The 20,915-nt window shown below is 42.5% G+C and overlaps 1 protein-coding gene across 10 annotated transcripts in view; it reads right to left on the bottom strand.

Annotated features, from left to right (window-relative positions):
- LOC117485543 (protocadherin alpha-C2-like) overlaps positions 1-20,915 on the bottom strand; it is a 166,235-nt gene that overhangs the window by 19,280 nt on the left and 126,040 nt on the right. The window contains exon 1 of one of the 10 annotated variants that reach the window (XM_034134123.1): positions 3,670-4,586. The exons of 8 other annotated variants lie outside the window; for them this stretch is intronic. In XM_034134123.1, coding sequence (XP_033990014.1) covers positions 3,670-4,365 — 696 coding nt within the window. In that variant the 5' untranslated portion in view covers positions 4,366-4,586. Of the gene's footprint in view, positions 1-1,791; positions 4,587-20,915 lie in introns of those variants that run through there. One more of the 10 variants, XM_034134113.1, reaches the window with a different exon arrangement.

Below are 20,915 nucleotides of genomic sequence, written 5' to 3'. Positions count from 1 at the left end.
CCAGATTGTCCACAAATGGGACTAAATGGCTTAGCTAAACACTTTCCCTGAAGCGGGACAGCAGTGGCTGAAGGGAGAGGTCTGTTTGGCCGTATGGTGTTTATTGGGCTAAATGAAAACACACACACTAGCATATACACACACTAGATAAAAGCATCTGGAACCTATGCATGTCCACAGTCTGATATACTCCAAAGGGAAGAAATGCATGCAAACCAAAAATGTAAGTAGTTTATGCAATAACTGTAAACAGACAAACAAAAACAAATCTGACTCATACTTCGAATGAGTTACCAATGCATTGTTTCTTTCTTTGAGGGGAGAAACCAGATTCAGTAAAAAAAATGGAAAGAAACCTAAAACATCATGAGATTTTAGTTTCATAATTTCCTTGCCTGACTGTAATTTGTAAAGAAAGCTTTTTGTTTGCCCACTCAATCAATTTCTCGCCTTTTTCTCCATTCTTCCCTCTCCCTCTGTGTGAACACTCCTAGCATGGATACAGAGCGCACACCTCCGCCATCAACACTCTGTCCAATCACCTTTCATCCCCCCGCCTCATCTGCGCACAGCCAGCCAATCCACACACAGTACTGAGAAACACATCGCTGACAGTTAATTAAATAGAAACATGACTGGCATTTAATGAGGGACACATCAAGTGATAACAGAACAATACCCGTAAACATGTCATCCTCTTTACTCAAATGTCCTTTTCTTCACTGAATAGACAGACCGATAGAGGCTCACATCACCATGTTGAAAGTAAATAATATTTGTTTTATTCTAAAAATACTGTTTGGTTCTTTAAATTATGCAAACAACTCTATATGCAACCTTTTAAATGGCAAAAAAAACATGAACTGAAGCTCTGGTGCCTCCTTCCTGTCTTCTTCCCCTATTCCAAAATGCTTGCTTGCTGCTCACTACCGGAGAGGTACGTGACCAGAAGAGGATATTTTTGGTGCAGTGGGACTGTAGGCCCTTGCAGCTGGCGAATGCTGCTCTATTTTCTAGACTGTCCCTCTCTTTAGAGATAACCACTGAATGCCCTCTGGACCTACTGGACTTGAATAGTGTGGCACACAGCCCAGAGGTGACAAATAACATTGGCTGTGTGGGGTCATAGGTGAACGAGCTGAAATCTACTGGTTTGTTGTGAAGAGAGAATGTAACAGAAAGCAGATTACAGCTGTCTGCAGAACTGTGGAGGACGGTTGTACTTTAATATCTTCACCGACTCTCCAAATGCCTGGTCTTTAGCAAGCGTGGAACACACACAAAGACACTTACCACAACCAGCAAATCAGAGTGCATTAACCAACCCACTCATATAAACCGTACAGAGAAACTACCCACACATTGTTTTTAGATGCAGACCTGAAGATAAATGGCACCTAATGTAACGACCATTAAAACGTAATAATGGAAGCATATACCTAAAAAAAATTGTGGTATCGTTTTCTCACATTAGATCATTTTCTCAGGCATCTTGCAAGTGATGGAAATAACTTATACATTCCAATTTGCCTTTTTTTAAACTATCTGTCCTGAAGAGCAGCAAGTAAATGTATTATTGTGAAACATTACACGCTTGTATAACAGATAAATGGCTTTAACAGTTTCAGAGCCATAAATGTAAACTGCAATCCAACTGCAAGAACACTGCCCAGCAAAGCCTGAGCCATAACTGTCTGAGAATTTTTGTTTTTATAGCTTGTACCTTGTGTCTCATTTACTGCTATGAGGCAATCTAAAACAACAAATACAGAGATCACACTAGACACACACCTGAATAGTTGCATCTGGCATACTAAGTCGCCGTACAATTAACTGGCTCTGTCCGCTGTGGCTGGTGACGTAGCCCGAGCCCCAGGTGCTACTGTGTGGCCGTCCCGTGTTGTAGAACATAAATGTGTCGCTTCCTGACGTGGCTGTCATGCATGTCTTGTAACAGTATGTTTTAGTTAAAGACCCATTTCCCCGCACTTCAATATAATGCGGTTCCCCTTTGAGGTCACGTCGCATGGCCACATTGTCGTTTGGTTGCCCTCCGCCACCAGCACCACCACCACCACCACCACCTCCACGTGCAGCTCTTGCTCCTCCCCCACCACCACCTGCTGCGGTGCCACCCTCTGGAACACTTTTCTTGGATACACAACATGGGGAGCAGGAGCCAGGCTGGGTGCAGTACGCATGGCAACGCACAATGGCCAGCACAAAGATGGTGACCAGGAACACAAAAGTTGTTGCACAAAGAGCAATGATGAGGTAGAGGGTGACGTTGGAAAACATCAGGGGGCTGTTCGGTCGGATGATACGCTTAGGGTCAGGGGTCAACTTGGGAGGAAGCTCCATCACGTGCACATGGATGGTGGCAGTGGAGGAGAGTGGCGGTAAACCATGATCATGTACTCGCACTGTCAAAATGAAGGAGGTGGAGTTGTCCTCAATGACCCGCCTTGTGGTGCGTATCTCGCCGGTGTACTCATGCACCTTGAACAGGTCAAGGTCTGTGTTTGTCTGCTCAATGGCGTAGAGCAGCCAAGCATTCTGCCCGGCGTCACCATCCCACGCTGTCACCTTGGTAACCAACACTCCTGCTTCAGCGTTTTTCATCAGTGTTTCTGTGGAGCGGCTGCCATTGGAAGGTGGGTAGACTATCCTGGGCACATGGTCATTCTGATCCATAATGTAAACATACACAGTGGCCACACGGCTTAGGGGAGGCACACCATTGTCCTGGGCTTTAACCTGAAAGTGAAACTCTCTCAACTTCTCAAAATCGAAGGCTCGCAGGGCATAGGCTTCACCTTTGGCAGGTTTGATGCTGATGTAGCTGGCTACAGGGATGCCATGGTTGTTGTCATTCAGGACAGTATAGGTGATGCGTGCATTTTCAGCAGCATCAGCATCTGTGGCTTTAACAACACACAAAGGTGCACCAGGAGCATTGTTCTCTGTAATATAAACGGTATAGGATGTCTGTTCAAAACGAGGCGGGTTGTCATTCACGTCTGCAACAGCAACCTTAAAGGTCATTTGAGATGATAGGGCTGGGGTGCCTCCATCCACAGCATTGACAGTGACATTGTAGGATGAGATGGTTTCCCGGTCGAGGAAAGCAGAGGTAACAATAGTATAGTGGTTCCGGAAAGACTTGATCCTAAAAGGCAGATTGGGCATGATATCAAGGGAAACTTGTTTATTTTTTCCAGAGTCACGATCATTCACACTGATCAATGCTACAACTGTGTCAGCCCGGGCATCCTCACGTACAGGACTGGAGAGTGAAGACAGTATAATCTCAGGAATGTTGTCATTGACATCCAAAACTTCTACGACTACTTTACAGTGAACTGCCACAGCAGCTGGCCCCTTGTCCATAGCCTGTATGTACATTTCATAAGAGTTTGTCTCTTCGTAGTCTATGTTGTTTTTCACCCTAATTTCACCTGTTTCTGTGTCCATGGAAAACATCTGTCTGACTCTTTCTGGTGTGTAACTGCTGAAGGAATAAAACACTTCCCCATTTGAGCCCTCATCAGGGTCTGTTGCATTTAACTTGATCACAAGTGCACCCTTTGGAGAGTTTTCGTACAATTTTACTTTGTACACAGAGATGTCAAACGCAGGTACATTGTCATTGGCATCAAGTATACGTACATTGATTTTGGCAGTGCCAGTTCTCTGTGGGGTGCCTCCATCCATTGCTGTCAGGATTAACTGATGAGAGAGTTTCTGCTCGCGGTCAAAGGGCTTTTTAAGAATAAACTCGATGTGCTTATTATTTGAAAAGGGCTTAATAGAGTCCAGGGTGAGGTGGTCGTTTGGGCTGAGGCGGTACTGCTTCACAGAGTTGGAACCATCATCTGCATCCTGAGCTCCCTCTATGTGAAAGCGCGAACCGGTGAGAGCGGACTCGGACACCTCGAGCTGATATTCATCTCGAGGGAATTGTGGCGCGTTATCGTTTACGTCTAAAATGTCCACCTCCACGTTGTGCACCTCCAGTGGATTCTCTAATACCACCTCAAGGTTGCGTGAACAGGTGCCACTGAATTCACAAACTGTCTCTCGGTCAATGCGGTCACTCACAAGCAGCTTCCCTGTTTTGTGATTTATGGTGAAATATCTCCGTCCACTGTCAGAAGTGATTCTGACGCGTCGCGTGGAAAGTTTGCTCAGGTCCAAACCCAAATCCCGGACAATGTCACCGACCAATGCCCCGTTTTCCAGCTCCTCCGGAATGGAGTATCGAATTTGTGCATTTGTAAGGCTACTCAGTATGAAAATAACAAAATATAAAGAAAAAGGCACATTCTCATTTACACTGTAACAGCATCGTGCCGTCACAGCCATCGCAGGCAGGCAGAATTCGCAGACGGGTTGGAGGAATCTGTCCGTCTTTTCAGCTTGCTGTGAGTGCCCATCCGCCTCATTAAAAACGAGAAAATGATCCGTGCATAACTCCGACTATGTGCAGGAATACCACCGCATCCTCTCTGGTGCCTGTTTAACGGGAATTTTCCCCTGTGCATCCATGTTTTCCTTTGTCTATGCTGGGTTCTGTTTTTAAATTTCTCTATCCTACAGTGCAAGGCTGGCTGCTTTCACTGCCTATAGCTCTCTCTCTCTTTTTCTCTCTCCCTCCCTGCGATGGTTTCTGTGGGCAAAAGGGGAGGGGGAGCCCTCTCGCTCAAGAGATGCTGACTGCATTTCAGCACCTCCGAATAAAATGATGGAAGAACATCTAATACAAATAAAAACAAAAACAGAAAGGAAGAAAAGACTCCGCAGTATTATATGTGCACGAATATGGACGCTGTATGTGTATCTGACAGTGCAATCTACACAGATTTCGGGGGAAACATTTCGACAACAATCGTTTTCCCTCTTTTTGTCAGCGCCACCGCCCTTTTCATTGTACGCTGGGAAACTGATTTATGAACCAGCCTGGCGATTACATTTCCGCACTGATGCAAGCCCACAATTACTCAAGAACCCTCGAGCCAAACGGAAAAGCAAATGTCTGATACATGCAGAATATATTTTTGAAAAAAAAGAAACATATACAAAAACAAATAAACCAACTATAAAAACAATAAAAGCTCCATGCAATTTGGGTGTATTATTTCCTATGACTTTGGTTGACATTACTCTATTAAACACGTTATTTTATCACAGCAAATGCCATGGGAATATGATTAAATGAATGAAGGTGTTGCGAGTGTGGTCAGAGGCTCTCTCTCATATTTTAACCACAACATTCAATAGAGGGGTGAATCTCCTTCTCACCATGTGTCTCTTCACGAGAGTTAAGTGCTGAGACACTGGGACGTTCTGTCAGCATATAACTGACATTTGCACTTCTACATACAACACAAAGCACGTAATGTTATTAAGATTTCCACTGGTGACGACGAGGCTAGTCGGGTCACAGACAATATGCTCTGGGAGTGAACCCTCTCATCTGGCCAAAATACAACGCTGCGGCCACCTCTGGCAGGCATGAACTGCGCATGCGTGGGGTAGCAGGTGGCGGCCTTAACAACCAAATCAGCCTGCTCTGGTTCTCCTCTAATTACTCCGAACTCAGAATCCATGTACCTAAATTAAATTCGGATTTAAATTGAATTGAAGTTAATTGGATGAGACCTCACCCCAATGCATTTAACATGGCAAATAGAAATTGAAGATCCTTGACACGATTCAATTTTATATCAACAGTGGAGCGATGACTGTAAAAAACAATCAACTCAAGTTCAGTGTTCGCAGTTTCACGTCAATAGGTTTGCTAGGAACCACCATAAATAGGCTTTAAATTAGTCTAAGAAAAAACAGTGATGTAACCAGTAAAACTGTGCTGATGTGATCCATTGCCACTCTTTTGACAAGTTGTGTGCTGTGAAGAAGTGGCCTTGTGAGACCCTGAGTCTTCAAGATTCACTCGGCCACTGGGCCAAGATGAGCGTCCACCGCCCACACAATCTTTTTCCTCTCCTGGTGCTCGGCCACTCACCCACGCCCGGTCTGCCCACGGCGATGACAGCGTTTGCATCCTGGGAAACGGGGAGAAGGCTGTGACTCACTCGGATGCTGCTAGTGGATGGGTAGATGCACATTGACTCTTCACACTACAAGGCGACGACGAGGAGGTGGCAAAATAGGGAGTTGGAAAAGCAGCCAAATGCCGATGAAGGGAGATAAATGATTAACTATATACAAAATCCTTTCCACATACAGTGTGTATATAAAGGACTGAATTTGCAGACTGCAAAATGTGCATGTGGTTCTTGAACGTGGAACTATGTTATTCAAATTACATTATATATTAGCTATTACCTCTGCAAAGCCTTTTTTTAAACGGCAAAAAAATGAAATGTCATGGACTTTTTACTGCACACCACTGAGCAGGGGAGGGGTGATCAACCGAAGCCTTTCAACTGTCTCTGGTGATTCTACGTGTGCAGTCTGCCACGCTCACCGTGACATTTAGCAGATTTTCCCGGTGGGACATGTGGACCTCCGTGTTAAGCAATGACACAAACAAGAAAACAGGCACCGTTTATCTCGTCAAAAACGAACACAGCGCTGGAATTACACATGACCTGTGCACCTGACTCTCCTCCTTCCTCCTCCCTTTACTTTTACAAAGGGTTGCTGCTGGATAAATTACAACTCTCTCTCCTCTTCCAAATGTGCCCATCTGTTTCAGCCTCAATTACTCTCTCAGCTGTAGATTACTTAATTGTTCACCCAAGGGTGCTGTATACAAAGTTATCCCAATTATTCCACCTGCAGGCAGATGCCTGATACACATCAACAAACACAGATTTCAAAATCCTAATTGGAGAATTTCTGATGTTTAGTGGATTTTGACAAATCGGAACTTATAATCATTGGTCCAAACTCACTTACCCGCTCAACCCAAAATGTTTCTCTTACCATCGATGGCTCCATTGTCAACCCCTCCACTCACATCCGTGACCTTGGCATCATCCTTGACCCCACCCTCACTTTCCTCCCTCACGTCAATCAGGTCACAAAAAACGCTTTCTTCCATTTAAAGAACATCGCCCGCATCAGACCCTCCCTCTCATCGACCGCTGCTGAAACTCTGATCCATGCCTTTATAACATCCTGACTGGATTACTGCAACAGCATACTTTTTGGATCACCTGCATTCATACTAAAAAAACTTCAATATGCCCAAAACTCAGCTGCCCGCTTGCTCACCTCCACCCAACGCTCCGACCACATCACCCCTACCCTCCATGACCTCCACTGGCTCCCCATCAAACACTGCATTGACTTTAAAATATTACTTTTCACTTTCAAAGCCCTCAACAACCTTACCCCCCCCTACCTCTGTGACCTCATCCAACGACACACCCCCACCCGTCGCCTCAGGTCTGCTGAAGCTAACCTACTGCAGCCCATCAGGACAAAGCTCCGGACCTGGGGTGACAGGGCCTTCGCTGCAGCCTCCCCCACACTCTGGAACTCCCTCCCCAGCCACGTCAGATCCGCCAACACTCTCACATCATTCAAACAATCCCTCAAAACTCACCTTTTCACTCTTGCCTTCAACTCCTAATCAACTAACCTCTTGCCCTTATTCCACCTAGCTTAGCACTTTTTACTTTTGTTGTTATTTTGTTTTACTTGCTTGTAAGCGCTTTGAGCACCAGGAAAAGGGCTTTATAAATGTAATGTATTATTATTATTATTATTATTATTATAGACAAAAACAAAAATCAGTAGGTGAGAAAAAAAAAAACGTTTGCCTTAGGCTCCTAATAGATTTGGTGAAGAAAGATAATTATAATTAATAACATTTCTTCATTTTAGAAGAATTCTAGAATATTAGCACCCCACCATTGCATCACTTTTGCAAGACGGCTGTATTAATAACATTCTCCTCAGTAAGACTCAACCTCATTAATACTGTAAGCGGCCACTCTAAAAGCCATTCATATTACATCCCTCTGAGTCTTTTATCTGGAATCCCCCCATTTTAGTGAGTCAGATGTCAGCAAAGATCCACAGAGGAGCGGGTCAAGGCTGGGCTATCATGAAGCAGAAGTCCTTATCACTCCCTCAGTCAACACATATACAAACAGAGTCATGCAAACTTAAAGGGCATTTATGCCTGTTGGCATGCACGCACACACACAGGCAGTGAAAAACACAACTATTAAAAAAACAAATGCTATCTAAGGATACAGTTATTCTGTCTGAATGAATGTCCGAGAATCTCTTGCTGCTGCTTCTTATAACTCTTGAATCACATACAACAACCATCAAGGGCAAACAGATGCACTGATCGAGGGAATAGGTCCCCACACTGACTACACCTACTGGTTCATAGACGGAACTCCTCATGTGCCTTATTTCAAAGCATTTTGATGGAGATGGAAAATATTATTATTTACGTCACTAATCATAAACTTCAGGGCCAGAGTTTTCATCTCCATGTTATTCAAAATGTCATAAAGCTTTGGTTTAGTGCCACTTTGCACAATGAGACAGTCGTCATTGTGTTAGGTTGGTATACAGGTAGAATATTAAAGGCACACATATCCTTTTTTCTATATGATAATCAAAGAGAAGGTGAGCATAAAAGAAATAGAGGAAGTGTATGCAGGCTGTTTATTGTTGTGTAGGTGGGCAGCAATGTCTGTAGAAGAAAAATGTGCTTTCAGATTTAGATCAATAAAAAAGATGCAAAGAAGTGACAAAACACAGGAAGAGATGGCAGAAACAGCAAATTAAAACATTTGAAAGATAAATTATTCCTGAGGTGGGGGAGATTATGGGATGTATAATCCAAACAATAAAATCAAAATATAGTTTTTGAGTTTTTTACACTTTTTAACAGTAACTGGTCATTCATGTTAACTTTGTGTCTGTTGGTAATCATTTCTACCAACCAAAATAAAATAAATGTACGGCAATGACACAGTATCTTCATTTTCACAACCGCAGTATAGGGAGTCTTATCTCAGTTAAAAAAAAGAAAGAAGCCAAGGTCAAAAGCACTGCAAATTAATTCCTTATGTCAGGTCTGAGAGGCAGGCAGCAAGAGGAAGCAGAGGTGGAAGAGACAGTGAAATTGGTCCCTCTGTTGGATTAAATCGGTAGTACATGGGATGGACACGTCATCACCCCACTGCCCATCCTCACAGGCTTTTTCATTAAGCCAAAGCACTAACACATAATCCCAACCCTGAGTGTGCGTGTGTGTACGAGTGTGTGGGATTTAGAGAGAGAGAGAAAGAAAACGAGAGAGACAGAGGGCACAGACGTCACACTGCAGTGGCAGTCATTTTCTCTCTTATTTTAGAATACAGTGAGCACAAGGAATAAAGAAGGATATAAGGTAAGGCTACCTTTCAGAGGTGAGACGAAAAAGAACAACATGAAGCATACCAATAGTGTATTTAGTACAACAGTCTTAAATTAGAAGTCACATGTTCATGGATCAAAATGTGATACTAAGCTATAATTTCAATATTGGATACACACCACAAACACTTAAAAAGGGGTTCTGGTGTGTCAGCTGAACATGTTGTGTCCCTCACTGAAAAAAGGCAAATAAACAACTCTCAAAGATAAGGTACCACAATCTGCTCTTGCGTTGTTAAAGTGTCACTCACTTTATTAGCCTCAGTCTTTCAAATTAAAATGGAAAATGCATAATAAATAACTTCTAAAAATACAAAACTCAATGGTATTATTTAGTTAATAGGCTTTTAACACTATGACAAAGCTGTGTTCTCATACCTTCCTATCATCCTATTTTCTCTATGCACAAGAACTTTTCCATTTATAAATCTCAGAAACAAAAGTCCCATGGTAACCACAATCCTTTTACTCAGGTGGACACAGTAAGCGGGTGGAAGAGGCATTCTCTGGGTATGTTTGTTTGTGCTGATCCCTTGTGTGCCTTGCTTTCAAAAAGAAAGGTTATGAGAGAACTAAAAGCACCATAAATCCCTTCCTCTGGGGCCCTGTAAGGGTTAAACAGTTCCTTGGTTGTCCTGGTTCAGCCTGTGCATAAATCAAACAGATTTTTCTTGTGGCAATGAACAAAGCTATCAGAAAATGCAGGCAGGCTTTGGATACTTCCCTCTTAGGATGCCCTGGCTTTGTATACTTGCCGGATGGGAGAGGATGGAACCCATGGTTCTGAGCATGACAAAGCTAATCTAATGACTGCAAAAACATCCCGATGCCACTAAGAGGGAGCACAGAGGGAGGACGGACGGGTTGGTGGAAGTGGGGAGAAGGGGAGTGCTGGTGATAAGTTCTTCCTTTCATCTGTGACCAATTGTAAGCCTGTGATGTTCTCACCCAGCTGCAGGGCATGTATTTAATGTGTTTTTTTGTCAATCTCATCCTCAGAAGCTCCAGTTTTCTCACTATCTCACGCTCAAGGCTTGAGTCTGCGCTGCTGTATTTATGACTTTCCCTAAAACCCAGTCCCTTTTTAGAAACGATTCACTAATCTCACACAATTCTCCCTTGCTTGCTTTCTGCCTTTACCCCTCGTCTGACTTGGCAATTCTGCACAGAATGCTGCACATCTTTGGTTGCCATCTTCCTCTTTGTCTATCTCCCTATCTCTCCCTTTCTCTCCTCCTGCCCCCCATCATGTCCACCCTGTTTCCTTCCTGCTTACAGCACATGCTGGGACTGATGTCTGAGTGGGGGCGGGTGCACACTGGCAGCTCCCTGGAAACAGACTAGTTCATCATTAAATTACGGCTCAGAGCAGTCTCCATGGTAACCACAGATAGCAGCACTAACCTCACGCACACAAAGGACACACCCTTGTGAAGGAGAACAACAGGAAGTGCTAAATATAATGACATGTGTGTGACAGTCAGACAGGGAGACAAATACAGAAATAATATAAATAAACACATTTTCTGTTAACATAGCTGCTGTTCTGTCACCTTGTATCAAAACTGGTGAGATAAGGTCATTTCAACGTAATGCTTTTTGTCCATCTGTCGAACCCATCTGTGTTATCTACCACAGATGACTTTGGTGAATGTCTCTACTGCAATAAGAGCTGTGAACCATTAGCAGTGTGCCTAATGTACAGTAGAATCAATAATTGAATGCAGCACCGGGAGAGGGCAGTTAGAAGCTTTTATTGGATTCAAACTCTAAACCTCAAGTCAGCCTATTATGCATACTGCAAAGAAGCTCTCCCAATTGCTTTACACTGTGTATTGTATAATGGCTCTATAAAACACCCACCAAGGCAATACCTGCTGTATGAAAAACAAATACAGTCTTGCAGCTTTAGAAAATATCATGTAACACACCGAAACAGACACACGATGTTCTGATGCAAGGATAAAATCCTCTCCTCCTTATCCACACTGACCCTTTGCCCCGCCCAACCCGTTTGGATGATTGACACTAGGTGTTGTCGGCCCCGCCCAGCCGCAGAGCTGAGAAGGAGGGAGAGCTGAGCCGAGCAGAGCTGATACCTCGATCGGTACTGAAGCTCCCTGCTGCTGCTGCAGCGAGTAGCGGAAAATTACCTACCCCTCCCCCCTCACTCACATTCGCAGAGAGCTGCAGCATTCCCGACACAAACTGAATCCCCTTTACGCAGAGAAAGCCCTAGGCATTGTTTCTGGAATCACAGTATGGAGAGCTTGAACATATAGCAGGGACCGCATCAGGGAAAGAGCGAGGCAACGAAAACACAGGCGCATTCAGATGGTGCATAGCGCGCTGCCATTTTTAAATCACACGCTGACCCACTTTAGACCCTCACATAACCCATACGTATCGCCTTCCCTGCAATGGGTAGAGTCTGTTTGAGAGCGCATACACCCTGATTCAGTCCTACTCACACTGAACCAACCAAACGAAAGGTGTTTTGACAGATGAGGCCATGCTTGTTTGTGCTGGACCACTCCCTGAAATGAGGTCACATCGTCTGAATGACTCAAAGCATCGTAGATTCACAACAACACAAAGCACAGCGTGCGTCACCAAGAATATCCAACACAGTCGAGTATAGTACAGATAAACTATATTACTATTCAATTAGTATCACATTCCATACAAATGTCCATACAGAACTGCATTTTAACACTGACAAATTCAATCACGACATAATCCACACGACACCTGTGTTCTATGGCATGAGCTGGCAAATGTTGCCTCATACTCTGTACACACTTTAGGGATGTTAATGAAAATATATTAGATCATGTTTACAGCGCTCTAGGCTGATGGCACACATGTCTAGAGATGGACGGTAATTCCCTGTTAGTTCTCTCAGCTGCTCCCCTTCTCAGAGAGCTGATGAAGGAGAGGGGGAGGGGAGAGGCTCTGACAGCATGGAGGAGGAAGAGAAAAAGGAATAGGCTTGAAATGAATGATTTCATGTTGCCTATGTCTTGATGTGGGAGAGCAATATAATTGAGGGAACTGAGCAAACAAGATTCAAACAAATTGTAGAAATAGGTAGAACCAGATCTAATTCACCAATACAGGATTGTTAGGATGTGAACATGTTATTTTAATAAATAAAGAATAATATATATATGTGTGTGTGTGTGTGTGTGTTTAGCAGATGTATCAGATATATCAGATGCAAGGCACATAAATCCCCTATTGTCAGTATTAAGAGGGATTGGCAAAAGGGACCCTTTCTCATGGATGTTAATCTATCAATATAGCCTCACACCTTAAAAGCATAACAGTGTTTGACAATACACTGGGGCTCGGAAGTGAAGTTCCCGGCTATAATTTATGGAGGCATGGCATAAAACACAACCCATATATGACAAGTATGTATAGTTGCTCATTGGTGTAGGCTACCCAGTTAGGTGGAAATATGTACACCTTGTTTTTTCGTATAGGCCTCCTTCCCAGACATTTTGACCAAATCATAGTATCAAAATAGGAAAATGACAGGTGTAATGCATGCTGGATATGCTGAATTTGTGTCTCAGGTTCAGGTTCCTGTTATTCTGCATGCTGTCACTGTCAGGTTATAGGGACAGTTGAAACTAAAAGAGCAAGCATGAAAGTTTTCAGAAACACTAGTGCTTTTCCTACAATGGAAGTCCAAATATCAGCAACGAAAAAGGGCATTGAACGTACTGAGTTTGGTGACCTATACCTTACACAATTTTCAGCCAAACTCCTTCCAACTTCAACATTAGCTGAGAAGCTGAGAAAGGTGCATTGCTGGTGAAGCTCAAAAATGAAGATAGCAGCTTGTTAACCTACAGTTTGAATGAATATGTGTATAGAGTCTAGACCAGGGGTATTCAACTAAAATTCAACGAGGTCCAGTTAGAGAAAATCTCCCCATGCAAAGGTCCGGAACATCAAAATGTCTAACTTGCTTTATGAATTAGTGTGATATATATTGAAGTAGCCTGTAGCTTTATCAACGTCTGCATGTAATCAACAACTGACTGCCAATCAAATAAAGAAAGTACAATTCAAAAACAACAATATTTATTGTCAATTAACATTGAACTATACTGATATACAGTAAATAAATACTGTGGATATGTGTAATGTTCCTCTCTGGCTGCATTTAAAAATAAAATAGAGAAAATAAATAAAATAGCTTTTGAAAATATGTGCATCTTAAAAGTGCTTAATTCTAGATAAATAAAATAAAGTGTAGCAGCAGCTTGAGTTTCCCTTTTTCTTTGTTAACCGTTTCACATCATGACCTAACAGTTTCAGACGACTATAGAACAATATTAGTCTTTACACATCATAACAATTGAACAGTTTTAAAGTTTCTCTTTCTTTCCCTCGTATATTGCAGTCCCTCACTCACTTTTTTTCAATTCAGTGCGAGAATTGAGCTCGAGCTTGTCCTTCCAGGAGTTTAAATCTGGGCTGAAATTGTGTCAGGGCCATTCTCATACACATGCAGGTGCTCATTGGTTAGCCTGCCCTGGAACGATATTTAGTTTTAATTTTGATCCTGGTCGACTGATCATATTGGGCTCTGAGACTGCTTATTTTTTGTGACCTCAGTTCTGACTTGAGAGGGAATGTTTGGTCAAACACTGTGTTTTGTCTCATAGTGGCGTTTTGGCACTTTTAATGAGCGCCACGGTCTCTGAACAAATGAGACACACTGGTTCTGTGCTCCCAGTGGGCAGGATGAACATGAATGAGTCCACTCAGGGTTAAAAGCTCTGTTCTCACTCTCCACTTTCCTCTTCTTGGAGAGCGCCATGTGTAATTATTTGTCTCTCCCTGTCTGCCGCTAACACGCCTTTTCACTCTCCTCTCCGTCTTCTATCTGCCGCGCTCTCATCTCTTCTTCTGTGTTTCTCTCCCTGTATCGCTCACTCGTCTCTTTCGCCCCCTGTCGGCGGCGGTTAAAATAGAATCGCCCTGTCAAAATTGAAATCCCCTATTAATGTATTGATTATAGGTCCGGGTCCGTATAGGTCGGCGTCTGGGTCCGGATCATGGATGTATAATAAGAACTGGATACAGCGTGGGAGGCGGGGCCTCATTCATTCCTATGAGAGTTGCTCAATCGCGCATGATGACAAAATGGCCCAACTTTTGAGAGAGCGAAACGTCACAGATTACCCGGCATGCCTGAGAAGTACCCGTATGTGCGCTCATAGCGCATGCGCAACTTTAAACATGCCCCCCAAAATGCTCGTTCACATCAAGCACGTCAATTTGCGTACACGTAACAGCACCGCGCGTTCATGACAGCATGGTAATGGGTTGTTATGATGGATTTGATATTAACGACGAGGCGGGAGTTAGCAGCTAGCGGCTAGCTAGTAATTATGCTAATTTACACAGTCGTTATGTACTTTTATATTACGCTGATGTAACAGGATCTAGTGATATCCAAGCAACAGAGCTTAATTTAGCATGATACTTGTGTGGGTTGTAGCCTACATGAAACCACTTGGTAATATATAAAAATATATGTATTTTGAGTTATGATCAATTGTGATTTAAATCTTTATCATTGTTCATTGTATATGTAAGTTATTTATATGTATGTAAGTTTTGTCTCGTGTGTATGTACTGTTTGTGATCGTTGTTGTGTCCTCACTCGTGGCCTGCACCTTGACGTGGTGAGTGGGCTTTAAACTAAGACAGGCCATTTATGTTTGAAATATCATGCTAACAAACCTGCAATTACAGAATTGAATGATAGTGGTTATATATGTTCATGTCTTGCTGACATTATTTGTTATCCTTTTCCGCATAGCCTCTCAGATGGATTCCTGTTTCATCTGTTGGTGTGCCACTGTCCAGTGTCTGCCGGCTGGCTCCCTCTCAGAAAAGTGCCATCTTCTGTCAACAGGAAGAACTGAGCCTCCCAACCAGCATTCTGACCATGAGTCTGACTCACTAAATGAAGCTCAGCGCAAGTTCTTTCAGGAAGACTGGGTATGTATACATTCACTCCGCAGCTGCTTATAATCAGCTCATCACAGGCGTTCTCTTTAACCTATTACATTCACCTCATTCTCCAGCAGCCAATCACCGAGCTGCAGCCAAACTTTAAAATGGTTCTCCTCTCTCCTGCAGTCAGCTGTGATTTCAGGTGTTCATGCTGCCGCCCGCCTCCTCCCCATCCACCTCCTCCCCATCCACCTCTTCTCCACCCACCTCCGTTCATCATATCCAGAGCCAGGAGAGCTAATCCAAAGACCTCATCACACCTCCTCTTCATCCCATCTCCTCATCAAATCCAGATCTTCATCATCATCACCAGTGTCTAGACCCCGGGGAGGTTCCCTATATGCTCACGGCTGCATTTCCCCCTTTAGATATAAGATTTCAGGATCGGGGTCTAATCGCCAAAGACTTAACATTTATCATATGACATGTGTCAATAAATGTTCTTTAAACAAAATGAAGTCTCTCCTGATTTAACTGTCTGGACCCCATCCTCAACTTTTTTTCAAACCACAACATGCCTTCAGAGGGCTTTCCTGTTGATCATAATTGGTGGATCTTTTAATCTAATAATTGCAATCAATATTATATATATTACCTTTTGATCTATATAAATTGTATTTACATTTGTTGTCACTATTTTTTCCACCTAGTTCTACAATGCCAGCCATAAGAGGTATACATTTCTTATTTTGTGAATTTCTATATAAAATGCTGATTTTCTACCTGAAAATGCTTATGTATTTTTAATTACATTTTCGTAGAGCTTTGACTTTTTCAGCTGAATAAATATTATAACTAGATGGTTTTGTTCAGCATTGCCAGCTTCACTTTTGAGCTTTATGTTGTGCCCAGCATTCTCCTGTGCTCTGAAATCAAAATGTGGATAAGCATAACACAACACTAAAATAAACACTACAATACAACTTGTTATTTGACACACACAAGGTTGTTCATTTGTGTGTATAAATATAAAACACAGGCTATATATATATATATATATATATATATATATATATATATATATACATATACAAGTATAATTAATACAACTGTTAATTTGATTAGAGCTTTGACACATATATCTTTATTTATATATGTATAAGTATGACGACTTCCTCGGGCGATATCATGGTATAGCTAATTAATCTGGGTCAAAACGTGTTGTGCCCACATGCAAAGGTTGTAAACTCTGGTTTATCCCTGCGTGGTATTATAGTAATAGCAAACAGCAACGTTCAACTCCTTTAATGGTATATTGCAAGTGCAATAAGAAGCTACAGGGACGTTAATCTACGTCGGTAATATTAACTTTATTTAATACAAGATTTACATCATACAGCCCATGTAGTATAATATTTTACAAATGATGAATTACAGCAAACATGTGCAATATATCCATTATTACAGCTCCGTGGGCTGGCAGTAAGGCGATATGGGTCCGTTCTTATCCATGGGTAAAGATAAACTCATGTGGTGCTGAACACGTCACATCACATGAACGTGCCGGGCGGCGCGGTCCCGTGGGTTAGATGCGCGTTCATAATACAGAGGGAAATAACTCTCAGAATAACGTTATTAGCACATTTTTACAACTTGAGGAACGAATGTTTTTAATAAGGGCTATACAAGTGTTCATACTGGGTAGTTTATTTAGTTTAAAAAAAATTATCCAACGAGTTACAGACCACTCTTTCCCCATGTAAGTCAATGGGAAAAAGTGTTTCCGGGCCTGGCAACCAAAAGGAAGTGTAGTACCGCCGTTTGGCCAGCACGAATATTTTCATCAGAGTCCGGCGCACTTCCTGGGGGCTTGGTCCGGATCCGGACCGCGGTCCGCCTGTTGCAGACCCCTGGTCTAGACTATAGCAGCCAGACAACACAATGCGTGGGCAAACCAAAAAGTGCACCCATGAAAACACCCTGCTGTCAAATGCTGTCCCTTCAAATGTCATGCCACCAAAACCTTCACTAAGCACACAAATAAACTTGTCATTAAACAGCAGACGACTAGCTCTGTTTACTTCTGCTTTTCCAACCTAACCATGAGCTCGATCACACATGAAAGATGCATAGCTTATTCACAGGTGACCTTAGCAGTAGATATAAGGTCGATGAGAGGCTCTTATGCAGTAACACAATCCAGACGTACTCTGATGAACTGCGGTTATTTTGATGTAGCAAGATAATACAACGGGATGCTAAGTGAAACACGTCCTCACTGTGGCCGACGGACAACGTTAGCCTCCACCAGAATGGTTGCAGTACAGCTCCCACCCATTAGCGGCAGGCTTTCCATAGACCACCACAAAGTGTGGAAGATGGCGTTTTCTTGGCTTTTTAAATGGCTCATTGACATTTCGGCCTGACCGGTTGCCAAGAAGTTACACTTGTTAACTCCTGTGATTCAGCTTTCACCACACGTTGTTCTTTTAATGTATATCATGGACTTCTCAAAACCACCATTCACAAAAATACATTTTTTGTTCACTTGAAATGTATGCAGTATCTTTTGAAAACATTCCCTGCTCTGCTAGTAGCTAATTTGCTTATTAAATTGGCTTCTTTTGAGTTTAAGTGCTATGGAGGCTATATTAAAGTCATGTGTTTAGGAAGTCGTCGTTTACACGGTTCGGACTGAAGTAAAAAAAAACGACGTTCAGGGAGATGGTATGTGTTTTAATACATCCGTGCCCTTTATTGACAGTGAATGGGACGGGAACTGGGAACTACAGCGCGACTCCAAGCCAACTGGATAACTTCAACTTTCCTCTGAGGGATAAAGCTACAACCACCCTTCAAGTCAACTGACCGAGTACCGATTCTCAAACGTTAGCTGGCTTATTTAAACTAGGCTACATGTTGTTGATTCAGACCGGCTAATGTCCAAGTGCAGCAATCTAACTGTACACAATCACACGGGAACAAAATGCATGATAAAATGCCCTCAGTCTGTGAATGAGACAAGCAGGGCTCGAGTTATGTGGGAGCTGAGCTCCCATAAGGAGCGGTCTGAGCTCCTATGAAAGCAGTGAAATCATACATCTGTGGGGGTCGCTAATACATTACCAACAACCATTATTTGAATCACAAATAATGCATGTGTCAATGTAATGAGTATTATTTACGTTAACGAGGTAAATAGGCTAAAAGAAAAACATGTTTTCCAAAAGAACTACGCATCGTATTCTCTCTTGAATGACAATATACCTGCACTTCACGTCCAAGGTGCGCAATACATTATTGCGCAATCTATGCCTGTGAGCGTGCTGCGCGAGCCGAGATGATATGTGTGTGCGTAGCTGAACCTTTTCATATTTAAGTTTGTAGCAAGTAGAGGGCTGCTGCTGCTGTGTGTGTGTGCGCTTGCACGCGTGTTAGTTAGTTAGTTAGTTAGTTAGTTTTAAAGACCCCCATAAAACTAAGATTATAACTCGACCCCTGGAGACAAGTGTCTGTGGTTAATACAAGCCAGTAATAATAACAAGTCTGAGGACATCAAAAAAAAATGGAGGGTATGTTTTCTAAATTGGAACGGTATTGTCGTTTTCGCTGCCCGTGTTTTGCCCACCTCCTGTTGTTTGAGCATTGCATGAATATCTTGCATAATAATGCAATTATATTTTTGTAAGGCTTTGAGGTGATATAAAACACTTAATTGCATGTGTTCACTTATTTAACCTACTGTATGCAATGAAGAGTTGTGATGTCGTTAGTCACTCAAGTTATGTTTTCACCATATATTATAAGCTGATTTACTATGAAAGTATGGCATATTCTTTTTTATTTAACGGGATTTTTCAGCACTGCAAACTCTAGTTTTGTGCTGTGTTCTGTAAGACTGTACTGGGGGATAAGGAGCAGAGCAGTAACAGGCCTCTGCGATTTCAGTACCATGGATAGCGCTTATACAAAAGGCTAGAAGAGAAAGCAGAACAAAGAGAAAACTGGAACAAATAGGAAACACTTTTGTAGCTCCCATACAGAGTGTGTTACTGGAAGAAAGGGTGTAAAATAAAATTACAAAACTAGACAATTGTCTTGTAGAGGACGATTAGAACTCACCTTGTCTTTATTAGGTAAAGTCTGAGTTCTGGTAAAAGTGTCTGGGCCTGGCATATTAAACAACTAACCGCAAAAACACCATGCAGGGTTCAGCACCATAGACAGCGTCACTGCTCGTCACCAGAATGACAGAACAACCAACAAAGACTTCACCTCTCTGCCTAAAATGCTATTATTCAGCAACTGTAAAGAGAATTCAACATATAAATCTCGCAGGTAAAATGTATGATTTAACTGTATATCCCCCACAATAACTATTTTGTTTCATATCATTTTTCACAGAAAGTCAGCAAATGTTGCAATAATCGAAAATCTGGTAATCTCATAACACGTCTTTCGGAAATGTAATGAATAAATCATCTGAACTAAATCTACTCTTGGGTTCAATCAACTCACCTTTTTATTTATCTAAATATTGTAAATATTATGATGTATAAACAGGTATAACATTTCAGTATTTTTTCATGATAGCATTGTGAAGTTCCTCTAGCATTCAGCACAAGATTGCCTACCTTGTCATTGTTGGGTAAAGTCTGAGTTCTGGTAAAAGTGTCTCCTCCGTTAATACTGATCAGTTCACCATCTACAGGCGGAAACGGTCCGGGGTAAACCACTACGTCACTCTTCATTGTGTCTGAGCTGAAACACACGTCGTACTGCTGAGTAGATTTAGAGTAAGACCAGCTCCCGTCAGGGTGGGTGGTGATCATTGGGGCGCTGTACCTGCTGAAACTGCTGTCTGTCCTGTGGCATTTGACAGCTATTAAACTGATGAGGCTCAGCAGAAAGATCACTGACACCGACACAATGGCGATCAGCAGATACAGGTTCAAATCAGAGAAGCTCTCCTCCTTTATGGGCACATGTCTGAACTGAGTCTGGATGTCAGCTGTGCTTTCAACCACCACCACATCAATAGAGACAGTAGCTGACAGGGAGGGTTCTCCATTATCAGAAACCAACACCACCAGGGGGTGAGTTTTCAGGTCATTGTCACTCATTCTCCTCTTAGTCCTGATTTCTCCGCTACTGGTTCCGATCCGGAAGAGGTTGTTTCCTTTGGGCTCAGAGAGGTGATAAGAAAGCAGCGCATTGTATCCAGAGTCTGCGTCTACAGCCCTGATCTTTGCCACAAAGTATCCCGCCTCAGCAGAATAGGGGATGCTCTCACTGTTAACGGAGCCATGCTCAGAATAGGGCGCAAGAATTGATGGATTATTGTCATTTTCATCCAGAATTAAAACGTTCACCGTCACGTTGCTGCTGAGAGGAGGAACACCAGAGTCTGTGGCCTGGACTTTAAACTGAAACGTGTTTAACTCCTCATAGTTAAAAGACTGTAGGCTGACTATATCTCCAGTCTCTGAGTTGACGTTTATAACAGACCCTATTATATT

The sequence above is a fragment of the Trematomus bernacchii genome, unplaced genomic scaffold (assembly GCF_902827165.1).
Source record: "Trematomus bernacchii unplaced genomic scaffold, fTreBer1.1, whole genome shotgun sequence".
Classification (NCBI taxonomy): Eukaryota; Metazoa; Chordata; class Actinopteri; order Perciformes; family Nototheniidae; genus Trematomus; species Trematomus bernacchii.
Note: the sequence above shows the minus strand (reverse complement) of the source record. Positions and strands in the feature narration are given on the sequence as shown.